General features: G+C 39.4%; 1 protein-coding gene across 1 annotated transcript; it reads right to left on the minus strand.

Annotated features, from left to right (window-relative positions):
* Positions 1–511: 511 nt before the first annotated feature.
* On the minus strand, positions 512–11,558 carry LOC132296380 (transmembrane emp24 domain-containing protein p24beta3). Its single transcript, XM_059794590.1, has 4 exons — positions 11,245–11,558; positions 3,618–3,804; positions 3,229–3,336; positions 512–948 (listed from the first exon to the last, which is right to left on the minus strand). The coding sequence occupies exons 1-4, from the start codon at positions 11,473–11,475 to the stop codon at positions 815–817; spliced, it is 660 nt and encodes a 219-aa protein (XP_059650573.1). The 5' UTR covers positions 11,476–11,558; the 3' UTR covers positions 512–814.
* Between the last annotated feature and the right edge of the window lie 1,435 nt (positions 11,559–12,993).

Consider the following 12,993-nt stretch of genomic DNA (forward strand, 5'->3'; position numbering starts at 1 on the left):
ATATAAGTGATGAACACATCAAAGAGGATTAATTATTTGAAATCAATGTAACATACACCTTTTATTAAAAAAAAAATGTGAGCAACATGTTTTTTCCAATTTAGAACGCAACACAAAAGAACCAAATTTAAAAAACCTTCACTCATATATTTTCTGATTGCCGTCTTTGTCATTGCCACGAATGAATACTTCATGAGGTACTTCATCCCGAAAAGTCGAACTTTTGAAAGTGAATGTATCAAGTTTTTTTTTTTCTTTTTTGAAAGTGAATGTTCAAAGTTCATATTCGTGATACCAGGATTGCAAAGCATGTTAAAGATTTAAACATCAGTGGCAATAAAAAGGCAGTGACTAGATATATCCCGAGTCACATAGCTCAGAATGGAAATTTTGTGGAAATTTTGTTTCAGAATCAGCTACTTGTTCCACTTTCTCCAATTTTTTACACTTTCAACTTCACTTCTACTAAAAAAATAAAAATAAATCACAAATTTAATGCAAAATTCTCAAATTTTAAATAAAATAAAAACTACATTTATTATTTCAATATTGATAACAACAATTTTACTTCAATTACACTAATTTTTCTGCACTCAGAAATTCATCTTTTAAATCCATTAGAGGTAAACTAAGCATATCATACTTCAGAGGTGGTGGTGTAAATCAAAACAAGGTATAAATGTTACTAACTAGCATATTACTTTGTTTACACACAATACATGTTTCTCCAACCTCATCTATTATATGCTCCAAACAATGCCGAGTTGGTTACTACAGAGACCATAAACTAGCCTTGCAGCTTCAACATGGTACCTCAAACCCGGTTGTATGCAACCGAACTATCGAACAGGCGGCGTATATACACGACTTGCAATCCACTTGCAAGGGCCAGCAAAATGTACTCTGCAATTGTGTAAAATATGACGCGCTTCCTTGTGCTTTCATTAGCTGCATAAAAAATACAGACATTGCGATGATTAGCAAACTATCCGGCTAATAACAATCATAGAATCACAATCGTAATCTTGTCACCGATCTAATTTGATGACTCATCTGTGCTACCAGATGACACACTAAAGAGTCGTGGGACTAGTTTTATTAATTACCACTGCAAGGCTGTTACCTCCCATGATATCAATTCACACACACACATGCGCAAACGCGCGCGCACACATTAATGAATAAAATCAAAAAGAAGAAGAGGAAGAAAAAGTAACGGAATCCCAAGTTGGGTTGATTTGGGAATATGTGAAGGAATTCACTACCTTGACTCTTGAGAATCCTGATTTATCCGACAAAGACTCCCTCTTCTTCGTCATGGATGGCCTACAATCATGGGCCAAGACAGAGTTGAGGCAACACAGGGTGCAAGACCTCGGCACGACTATTGTGGAGATGGAGTCCTTTATCAATTTCAGTTCTAAGGAGGACCCCTCCAAGCCAAAGGATAAGGGGCGTAATGCCAACAAAAGTGGGGAAAACAAGGGCGCCACGCTACACAAGGGGTGGTCCCGTAAGTAAGGCAACTGTGAAGAGGGAAAAGAGAGCAAAGAGGCGTCCAAGCTCAAGAGCAACTGTTTCTCATGTGATGGGCCACATTGGGCAAGGGACTGCCCTAGGAAGACGACCCTCAATATCATGACTAGCCAATATGAGCAGCAGCAGCAGCATGAGGAGCGCAGATGGGGTCACTACAAATACTCAACGCCATCAAGGCCAAGACGGAGGTCCCCAAGGAGGCAACTAAGGGGCTGATGTTCGTGAAGGCAAACATCAATGGGTGGTACGGGGAAACCGACAACTTTGTGAGCATAGAGGCGGCCAAGAGGATGGGCCTCAAGTATAGCAAGGACATGGGCTCCATGAAGGCAATTAACTTGGCAGCTAAGGCCATCCACGGCATGGCAGGCGGCATCAAGGCTAGCATAGGAGAGAGGGGGGTGGCTATATTGATCTATCAGTGGTACTCATAGACGACTTCCATCTAGTCTTTGGGATAGAGTTTCTCGACAAGGTGAAGGCCTTCCCCATTCCCTTTACCAACACCATGTGCATCGTGGAGGAGAGCACGACATGCAGGTGCCGGTAGAGTGCGGTGCCAAGATAGAGGCCCAATCATTGCCGACTATGCCATTCAAGAAGGGGGCAACTAGTTATCTTACTACACTACTAGAGTCTCTGGATGACAAATTAATCCTGCGCTCGTATGTTTTTCAGTTAAATTCCGGAAGTTGTTTAAATTAGTTATCCAATGAACAAGACCATTCCACCCCACTTTAGGTCTAGATCACTGATATTGTGCAACTCTCAATCAGAGCCTAGGGTTACGGGCTAACAATCTATTAATGATTTTTGGGACAACATCAACGACTGACAATATATTAGCACATCCATCAGTCACAACATCACTATCTACATTTCTAATATCAGCTTCACCATTTCAAAATGAGTTGATGTTAGTTTATCGTATCTAGAGGCCACTACACAAATTTTCCCATACTAATGTAGGGTGCTAAAGAGGATAAATTGAGTATGCACAAAAAGGCTGCCCTCAGCGCTTTGAATTTACTCATACCCGTAGAAGGAATTCCATGTGACTCACATTGGCATCACTGATTGTATGATTTCAAATTAATGCTCAAATCACAGTTCTCACATCGTCACACCTGATATGTTGCCCCTCTTAAGGTAGAACGTGTTTAATGCCTCATTGGTACAGAAATTATTGTGCAGTAACTTTTTACAATTTCTAAAATTTCTAGCCCAATGGTATAACCTCCCTATCCTCAAACAGGGATTCAAGCCCAAGCCGAGACAAAAAGTGTGTGTGAATACTTACCTGATAAAAAAAAATAAAAAACACATGATACTGGCAATGATGCGAGTAATGAGTATCATGCAACACAAACTTCAATGTTTATCTAAAATGAAGAAAATAATTCAGTTCAGACATGCATGTATGTTAGAAGTAAAGTCCCTGGAAATACATCACAAATACAGATACATAAATCATCTAGATTCAGGGAATCATCATGTGCAACACCCTACAAGAATGTGGCAGCACAACATCCAACCCCAGACCCACAACATATGGTGATCAAGAGATATGAATCACTAGGAAATTTTCAGAAAGCTAATAGAACAAATTATAGAAAAAAAATCCACAAAATTACTAGCTTACTGCACCAATTCAAATTTACAATTTCAAGAAAAGAGAAAGCAGCTTACTGTGACGATGACGAGCATCACGTGCTTTCAAGTACTTCTGCTCCGCTGTGACAGATTCCAGTGCCTCCCTCAGCTCAGCAATTTTAACATTAATAGGGTCCAAATGTTCTGTAACCAGCCACAAAGAAAGAGTAGCATTATAGAGATCTTTTGGTGTAAGCAGATAAGCTTCAAACATGTTACTTGGCTAAAAATATTCAACAATCAATCAATATTTCATGATGAAGGTCTAACACTTTATAGCCGTCCACAGTTGAAAACTACGTAAATATTAATTACTGAAAAAATAATAATAAAGAAAAAAGAAAAGAAACAATAAAGATAAGGTGATAACTGATAATGTATTAAAATCTACAACAATAATATATTTACATAAGCATTGAACAAACCATCTTTGGCGAGGTCATGCTCATTTGGAATATGGCCAACATGTATGTAGAACGAGACAGTCTCAGGTGTCGAGTAAGGATTATGAAAACAGAATTTATACATTCCACTTCGTGGTGCCTTAAACTCAAACTTGTCCCCGGATGTTCCCTTCGAAGTGTGCACCGTATTACTGGCTGGAGACGTCACCTGCATGGAAACCCAGAGATAAGGATTCTTGAATTATTAATTTGTCATTCTTAAATAACAAAAGTCTAATAAATCAAATTGTGTTCATATGGTAAGGAGTGGATCATAAATTATCCAGCCAAGTAAGTTTGCAACAAGTCTGAAACAGTGCATTGTGAACTATGTAGGTAACAAGGAAGGAAATTTGGTTAACTCAGCGTGTGTTGTTAGCGCCGTATACACAAGAAGTCCCTACTAAGAAAAAGAGGAGGGTTGCATTGATAGCTTCAAATATCATTAGGACTACATGAACATGAATCCTAAGAATATTGGGAAAAAGTTTTGTATAGTTGAGTTCAGAATTTAGGACTGTACCACTTAATATAATTATAGAAAACCATGTGCTGCATTTCCAAGAAGTATCCTGTCTTTCTAAAACCCCTTTTCATTTTGTGAAATGGACCAAATTAGCAAAGCCTTGTTCCAACTATTCGAGGAATGCAGCGCGAAATTATGAGTCTTGTTTTGCAATTCCAATCTATCCAAAAGCTATAGGCCCCATTTGACAACTGCTTTTGCTTTGTGTTTTTGCTTTGACCCGAAGCAAAAGCAATGTTTCTGCTTAAGAGTGTGTTCAATACTATTTGGAAGCTTGTTTGGTAACGTAAATTTGTTGCAAAATATTTGGAAGCAAAAACATGAAAGCATGTTTAGTAAAAAGTGTTGCAAGTTTGAAAATTTGAATAACTAGTTAAAAATGTTATTTTAGAAAGAAAAATAAATAAATAAATTTGAACAGTGCTTTGCTACCATGCAGAAGCAAACAAAAGCATCATTTTTATGCTTCCGATTTTGGCCTCAATTTTGGAAACGCTTCGGTTCTATTCAAATGATAGCAAACGTTACCAAACATGCTTTGTGCTTTTGCTTCGCTAAAGAACACTAGCAAAAGCAGCATTACCCAAACAGGCCCTAAATTTTTTAGTATAACTTTATGCCATCAATTCCTAATCATACTATTTCGCTAGCCTCAAAAATACAAACAACCATACAATTACTCATGTCTAAAACTAGACGACCTACATTTCCAGTATTTTGAAGCTGCCTTATAATGTAGTACTAGTGGCTGAGTCCATTAAAATAAGGGTAACACGGATAGGACTTGTAAAACAAAGATTTTAAAGCATTGGTAGAGATTTTGGTAACTAATAGGTGTTGTTTAATGGTTATATAATTGTAATCCCCTCTTTGTGATAAAATCTATGAGAGAACATGTTAAGAGAAATATAATTATCAGAGAAAAAGATGAAGATGATTCTCACTAGGGATGAAGCCCAGTCTTATACTGATGTAGCCAGGATCCCTAAACTTCCACGGGATGGAGTTGTCAAGATGTCTAAGTCGAAGAGAGGCTTTGACTTCTACCTGGATATGAAGGAATCGGGAAGCAAAGAGAGGTTATTCAATCGTGTTTGGTGGGAAAATTCGATTGCAAGGTCAGCAGCCTTGCACAAATCGAGCAATGGCGTCTAGGGCATGGAACGTATCTCGTTGTGTCACGGTCTCACAACTGCCAGACACCCTACTGCTATTCTGCTTAACAACTCAAGCCGAAGTTGTTAGGGTCTTTATGAATGGAAGAAGAATATGAGGTGAAGCGATGGTTAGGCTCAAGATATGGTCCTTTTGGGTTGGGTCTTCTAGAGTCCTCGAGGAGGAGGAGAGGAGAATTTTATTACACAGGTTACCTCTTCACCTTTGGTGCTCCGCCTTGCTCAAGGCCATCAGAGATGCTTGCGGAGGGTTTCGACAAGTGGAAGCAAAGAAAAGGTTTAGTGAGCAAAATCCTTATCGCGGTGAAGTCAAATGAGATCCCACTGTAGATCCTCACTAATGATGAACAACTACTATGTTATGGAGTGTTTTTTGGCAGAGGAGAGACTGCCAGAGCTTCACCCGACAGCGAAGAGGTTGAACGGACAAAATGAGATCACCTTAATGACGGAGGAAGAGTGGTTGTAGTTTTTGGAAGAGAGGAACAGACAATTGCAGGTACAAGGTGCGTTGCAAAGGAGAGGTAGAAGATGGAGTGCGAGGAACGTGCCGGGGATGCGTACGGGGGTGAAGGAGGATGCCAGGACACATGTTGACATTATGGGTGTTGTCGACACGTGTTGACAATAGGAAGGAGTAAGGACTCGTACAAGGGGCAGCTGGCAAATACTATGATTTTGAATTAAGAGAGGCACGTACCAGGCATGGGGTACCTTATATCAACTCAGGCCTCACTCTGGGACAGTGTCCAGTACTGGACAACAACATTAAGCTAAAAGGTGGGATTTTGGGCCAAAGAGAAGGGATGTTGGGCCAGCAAGTCTCGGAAAAGAAAGGCCCAAAGACAAATGGGTCAAGGAGGTTCGTCTCAGCAAAACAAAAGGAGATGGGCCAGGCTTCACAACGAGAGGGTGAGTCTGTCCTAACTAAATTGAAGTGACGCATATGTTAAGTGTGCACATCGAACTTAATCAAAAAGAGAATTGTGCATATGCTTCTGGGCCACAACAGACTGGGTTGCAAAAACATATGGATATGGAAGATATGAAAAGCCTAGAAAAAGTGGGCCAAGCCAACCAATCAAGAAGCAACTGAGAGGGAACCGTTTGACGTGGGTCGAGAAAGGAAAATGGGTTGAAGAGAATTGGTAGTAAGCATGGATAAAGCCCAGATATCCCCTGCATCTCAACTTCGGTGGGTCCACTAGGATCAGAAGATGGAGTGGGGGGTTCCAGCGAAGATGGAGTAGGGACTTTTGACAAAGCTTCTGCGAGGGATACGGTTAGCCAAAGTCCAAGACCCATGCACATGATCAAAATAGCACTGGGAAGATGATTGTGCCGACAGAGGGAGGTCCAGGAAGCCAACAGTTGACATATTATGGTATTAAACTAGATGTGACTTTGAAGGATCAAGGGGTAAGGGAATCCCCTTCCCTGAGGGGAAGGGGATACAATTACATTTGAGGGAAGATTCTGTCTTGTTTTGTTAAAGCAATTGTGCAAGTACAATGGGGTAGGGAGGGAGAGTGAATCGTAGGAGGATTTGAAGCAATTGAATGGAGCACTTGGATCCAGTACCCCCAGTGAGTGGAATAATTTGGAAAGATCGGGCAGGGACAAAGGGGATGGTCTCCCGAACGACCCATTTGATTGCTCCATGGAGGTGGCTATGCGGGTGGAGGATGTGGATTAGGAGGTGTGGAGCCCAAGAGAGAGAAGGAAAACTCTCTCACCTTGTATGGAGAACAAAAGGAGTCATACTTGATGGAATATATAGAGGAGCTGAGCAAAAGGTTGGGATTGACATGTGAGGGAAATGAAGAGAAGACAGTTGAGTTATTTCCCTCAATACAGTATGGAAAGTGGTTAGAAGCAAGAGAAGCTCTTCTTGGAGGGGAGAGAGGAAGCTCCATAACCTTATTTCATATGTGAATTATGATGGGAGGATGGGGGTGGAGAAGGAAAGGTATAGGAAGGATGAGGGGGAAAGGGGACTATATTGCTTGCACTTGAAGCTTCGAGTAGTGTCGTGGAATGTCCTGGGTTTCAATGACCCAAATAAATGCAAAGTGGCGAACCTATCATTGAGAAAGTGAGGTGCTCCGGTGATATGCTTGCAAAAGTCTAAGTTGGATTTTGATTCTGATCGTTGTGAGGAGTTTATGGGGTGAAGGTTTGTAGAGTGTGAATTCTTTGATGTTGTTGGCTCTGTTGGAGGTATATTGACCATGTGCAATAGGAGATGTGCATCCAAGGTCGTCCAAGGTCGATATGTGAAAGGAATGATTTTCTATTTCATGCTTGTTCTCCATGGAGGAGAATCGGTCCACTTGGGTATTCTCAGGGTTCTATGGTCTGGTAGAGGCGCAAAGAGGGGGGTCCTTCTTATGGGTTGAGCTAGGACATGCGAGGTGGTGGGCTAGCCCTTGGTGTGTCGAAGGGAATTTCAATGTTGTCCGATTCCCTTAAAAGAGATCTTTCCAAGGGAGGTGGACGCTGGCCATGGAGTGGTTCTCAGGATTTATATCAACACCTAGCAGTTTATTGATTTGCCATTGTAGGGGGATTCCTTTACGTGGTTGAGTGGCAGAAATACAGTAACGATCATAGCGATCCCCTCTCAGTTGTGTGAAGAGTCCTGTAGAAAGTCATCTAGCCTTGCTGGCAGGAAACCATATCATCGAAGGAGGAGCCATCTGTACAAATTGCAAGTCCTTCTTAAACAAAAGACATGCTTCCAAAGGGGTGTCATGGGGGAATCAACGGGAAGGAAAAAATAGGGTTGATTATTCGATTCTACAATTCCTATACATTTCATATTTCTATTTGATGCTTCAGGGTGATTCTTAGACTGATTGGCTACAGCTTTTCGCTTGGAATTCAATGTGGCAGAAGGCAGCCATTACATTGGTGGCTGACACTCTCTCGACTAGAAAGATTCTTGATTTCATGAGATTGGGAGGAGAGATTTCCGACGTGACCCAGGCAGCATTGGCTGACACTCTCTCGACTAGAAAAAATCATTATACGAATGATGCAAGAAATAACTTAGGATTTGCTTTTCCTTCTTACGTCATTCTTGCGGCATGGACTAAGTTTTCCCTCAAACTTGAATCAAAGCTTGAGGTGGATAGAGCATGTGGAGACTGTCTTGTGCCAATATTTTCTATTCGCCAGAAAATAGGACGAGTATTTTAAAACAGGTTAGATGCTACCTTTTTCTAGCATGATATATTTGAATCTTATGTCACAAAACAAATTCTCCCTAAAGAATAAACTTATCCAACTGAACACTGAACTTGTTTATTATTAATCTTAATTAACCAACAGGTAACTTGTTCAACTGTGAAGTGCAAGGAACATATTTTATTCTATTAATCCAAATAAAATCATAGTCTTGAATTTCAAATTTTGCCCAGACTCATGAAACTTTTCTGCTCAAAGCCATGTTCTTCCAACTTTTTCCAAACATTTGATTAAGCAAGACAATTGGAATTTGATTTTTTTTTTTTTTTTTTTTTTTTTGTGGGGGGGGGTGGGGGGGGGGGGGGGGGGGGGGGAATCTGCTAATCGGAATCATTGCACACAAACTAATAATGAGATCAGAATCACTGCACACAAACAACTATGAGAAGAAAGCTGTTTGCTTGTTGGGGGAGGGAGATGAATTTGATTAACAAAGACTGTGCCATACACCGCACAGACTTTGTTATCTTCCACTTGAAAAGCTTCTAATATGTTAGTTTGAAGGATACGAGAGGCCAGGGTAGGAGTTGATGTATCATCAATTCTTACAAGTTAACTGTTTTAATAAGATTCTCATCTTGTCTATAATTTAATCAAAGCTAGCCCTTAAAAATCCCAAGACTTTTCCCAGTTCATTCACAACATTCCACATGTAAACCCCTATTAGGAAAAAACCACATGGACCCAATACCAATCAATCCATTATATAACAAAGAAGTATAACTCTAGTTTCCAGACACTTATCCTAACAATCACCTAAATTATCTTACCTCCTCTAAGTCAATCTTACACCAAACTTTTTTGTAAATCCAGATCCATCGGTCTCAGTGAGCCCGTCCACAATGAGACGTGAAGATGCAAGGATGATGGTTGGTGATCTTCAAATATTTAATGAGATGTGAAGTATAACTCTATGAACTTTCTAAATCTATGATGTCCTCTCAAAAACTTGTAAAAAACTCCCCAAGAATTCTTTTAAGCTCTCCATATTCTCTTGTGTTCTCAGGACATATACAAGCACAATTTGAGCTCTTGTGACGAGTGAGAAACTCATATAGAATCCATTGACTTTGGCATCATGGAACCTATGGACATGCCTATCCCCTCAGGTTTGGCCATATTTCACCCTCAAATATCATTCGAAAATAACTATCACTCACATTACAAATTTTTGCTCCGTTTTTCACTAACACCCCAACCGTTAGTTCAACAATTATGACACGATGTAAAATAACATAAACACCCTTTGAATTTGTCCAAACAATCCTTTAACATAAAGAATTAGATTAAAAGACTAAAATATCCCTAAAAATTTTGTTAATTTACAAATTATATATATATACACACACACATATATATACACATAGACGTGTATATATATACACACACACACAGACGTACATATACATATATACTCCATAAAAATAGAACTGCTGTATGATTTTGAAATTTTAGAATTAGGGTTTGTTGTCTGTTTTCTTGATTTTGTATAGTTAGGGTTTTAGATGTTAAGGACTTACCCATTGATGTTGCGAGCCAGAGGCCGATGGTTCAAGGTGGCCCCAATTCCATCACTTCCACTGTTAGCACCCATAGATACAATGGTGGATAGAGAGGCTATACAGGGGATTTGGGATATCCATATTGACTTATGGCCCTTCAAATGCAGTGTGGTGGGCATCTTATTCAATGGCCCATAGATTCATTTGGAGTGGGCTTGGTTACCATTGCTGTAGAAAAGATGAGAGTGGTGGTGGGAGTAGTGGTTTTAGGCCGGATTCGAAGGTGGTGCTGGCGGTGCAGGGGTTGAGCGCCGGCATGGCAAGTGGGTTTTCTGCGTTTGGTGAAGATTAGGTGCTTGTTACAGAGGATTGGGTCCAAGGTGGGCTTCAATGTCCATGTCTGCAACAACCATGATCACTAGTTTCTCACACGGCTATCTACTAAGAATCAAGAGAGCTTCACTTGATGAGCATGAGCATTGGGCAGAGGAGAAGCAAAAGGAGGGAAGAAAGGGGGTATAATGGTCATTTAAGTAATCTAATATTTGGGAATAACAAAGATTAAAAAATTATGAGCAAAATTATGTTTTTACATATTTTTAACGAAGACTGTAACATATAGTTATTTTCGAATTTTTCAAAAGATGTTTGAGAGTCAAAATGGAAAAGGCTGAGGGGGTGTCACTGAAATTAACCCTTAAAACAAAGACAAATCTTCTCCACTATAACCAAGTTAGGTTAGCCAAATGTTTTGTCTGTGGTTCACAGAGGTCGCTCTTCAAGTAAAGCATTTTGGAATTTAATTTCGGGTGATGGCTCATTCGGGTGATGGCTCATTCGCAAATTAGAGTTTGATTGCACTATCACAAGCAACTTGGTGCATAAATGAACAAGAAACTGTAAAATAAACATAAATATAGAATAAACAAACCAAAACCCTAATTTCAATCAACTCTAAGCTTCCGAATCCAAACAAATTCAAGCAATTCACTAAAAGAAAAAAAATCAGAGAAACAATATTGACTATCAAAGTACGAAGATCCAATCAGATAGACCTGATAAAAATGGACCAGAACTAAAAGCTGCAGATCACGAGACAACAGTGTGCTTGTATGTATATATAGAAAGAAGATAGAGATGATGAGCAAGGGGCTTACAGTAAAGTCGATGCCGGGGTGATCGGAACTCCAGAAGATGTCGTGATCGACCACGACGAAGTTCCCGGATACGGTGTCGCCTTCATAGAGAACGTACTCGTACACGCATTCCTCGTCGTTTACGGTGACCGACAATGCCGTGAGATTGTGAACGAAGCTGAAGAGTAGAAGCCCCACCAGCATCAGCATATGGATCATCTTCGACCGGCTCTTCATCTCTCCTCTCTCCATTATACTTCGCGTCCGATTGACCGACTTATCGGCCTTTTATCTTGGAAATGACAACAAAACATGCGCGCTTGGATCGCTTCTCTTCATATATCGGAGTCGAGAAATAAAAAATAAAAAATAAAAAGGGTAAAGGGCGATAAACCCCCCGCCCCCCTGAATTTTACTCTCTCCAAAAAAAAAAAAAAAAACTCCAAACTTCTATTTTTACAATAAACCCCCTAATTTATTTCCTTTTCTACAAAAAAAAACCAGCTGACACTATTCCGGCACCTATTCATCACCTGACCCAATATATAATTTCAAAATGACTGAGTTAGGGTCTGTTTGTTTAGTGTTTTACTTTGCTGTTTTTGTTGTAGGCTCCATTTCAGGCCCAAAAACATGTTTGGTAGCATTTGTTTTGTTTTAAACAGTACAAAAACATTGTTTTTAACAGTGCACAATTTGGGCCCAAAAGTGAAACACCGAATTGGTGTTTTTTGTTGTTTCTAAACTGTAGCCCAATAAAAAGAACTATAGCGCTTGAAGTAAGTTCGGTCGGAGGAAGTAACTTCAAAACGTCGTTTACAACATTTCGCCCGATCTTTTCTCTCTCCTCTGAAACCCTAGAGAAGGCGATTTAGGAGGCGATTTGGGAGGCGACTGCGATATACTGTGAGTATTCTCTCTCTTCTATTTCTCTCCTGTTTAAAGTTTCCTTTGATGTTGCTTTAATTCCGAAAAACCTCTTTCTTCTTGCTGCGTGAATCCCCCCATATTTCAGTCGATTTGATTGTGACGCCCTTAATGCTTTTCTAGATTTATTTGTGTTCTTGAGGTATTCCATTTCAGAAATTATTTTATGAAAATTTGGTGATTTAGAACAATTAAAATTTTTAACTTGTTTAAACTCTTCTACTCCTATATCAGATTTTTAAGAAATACATCTTTCCAAGGACCAAAATGCACCTATACTTGTAGTTTTCTTTTTCTGTATTTCTGGGTGTGTATATAAAAGTTGAATTAGAAAAAGAAAAGTACAAGTAAGAAACATTCCATCATGACCTTTTTTTTTTCTTCATAAAATGTAATTGGAAAAATAAAGAGTACAATTTCTTTGAAATTTCCACCATAGCCACAGTTAACGAGTTAATAATTGATGATTGAGGTGACCACTACATGGCATAATTTAGAATTTTTTTTTTTTATCTTTCTGAATGAAGGTAATTTGTCATGATAAATGTCTCTTGAGAATTTTGATATAACATTGACCCTTACTGAGCTAGCTTTCTAAAGTACGTACAGTTTTATATATATATGTATGAAGCTCTAAAGTTTAATCCAAGGAGCTACCCCTGGCTGTTCTGTACAATTAAGAGACGCTTTCAAATTGGATGCTAACTTTAAATTATTTTGAAATGTATAAATTAAACAATATTTTATATTACGCATTTGAATTGGAGGAGGATCAGATGGGGAGATCGAGCTCAGCAAATTTATAGAAATAAATAATATTGTCAGAAACCAAGGAGACATTGA

This window comes from Cornus florida, unplaced genomic scaffold, assembly GCF_030987335.1.
Source record: "Cornus florida cultivar Cherokee Brave unplaced genomic scaffold, ASM3098733v1 CherokeeBrave_3.0.0_Hap2_Chr01, whole genome shotgun sequence".
Taxonomy (NCBI): Eukaryota; Viridiplantae; Streptophyta; class Magnoliopsida; order Cornales; family Cornaceae; genus Cornus; species Cornus florida.

What these genes read in the sequence shown, in the direction of transcription:
- LOC132296380 (XM_059794590.1), bottom strand. Translation starts at nt 11,475, where the DNA reads ATGGAGAGAGGAGAGATGAAGAGCCGGTCGAAGATGATCCATATGCTG. An exon ending in GCATGACCTCGCCAAAGATG is followed by an intron (nt 3,337 to 3,617) that starts GTTTGTTCAATG and finishes GGCTGGTTACAG; the next exon opens with AACATTTGGACCCTATTAAT. An exon ending in TGATGCTCGTCATCGTCACA is followed by an intron (nt 949 to 3,228) that starts GTAAGCTGCTTT and finishes TTTTTTATGCAG; the next exon opens with CTAATGAAAGCACAAGGAAG.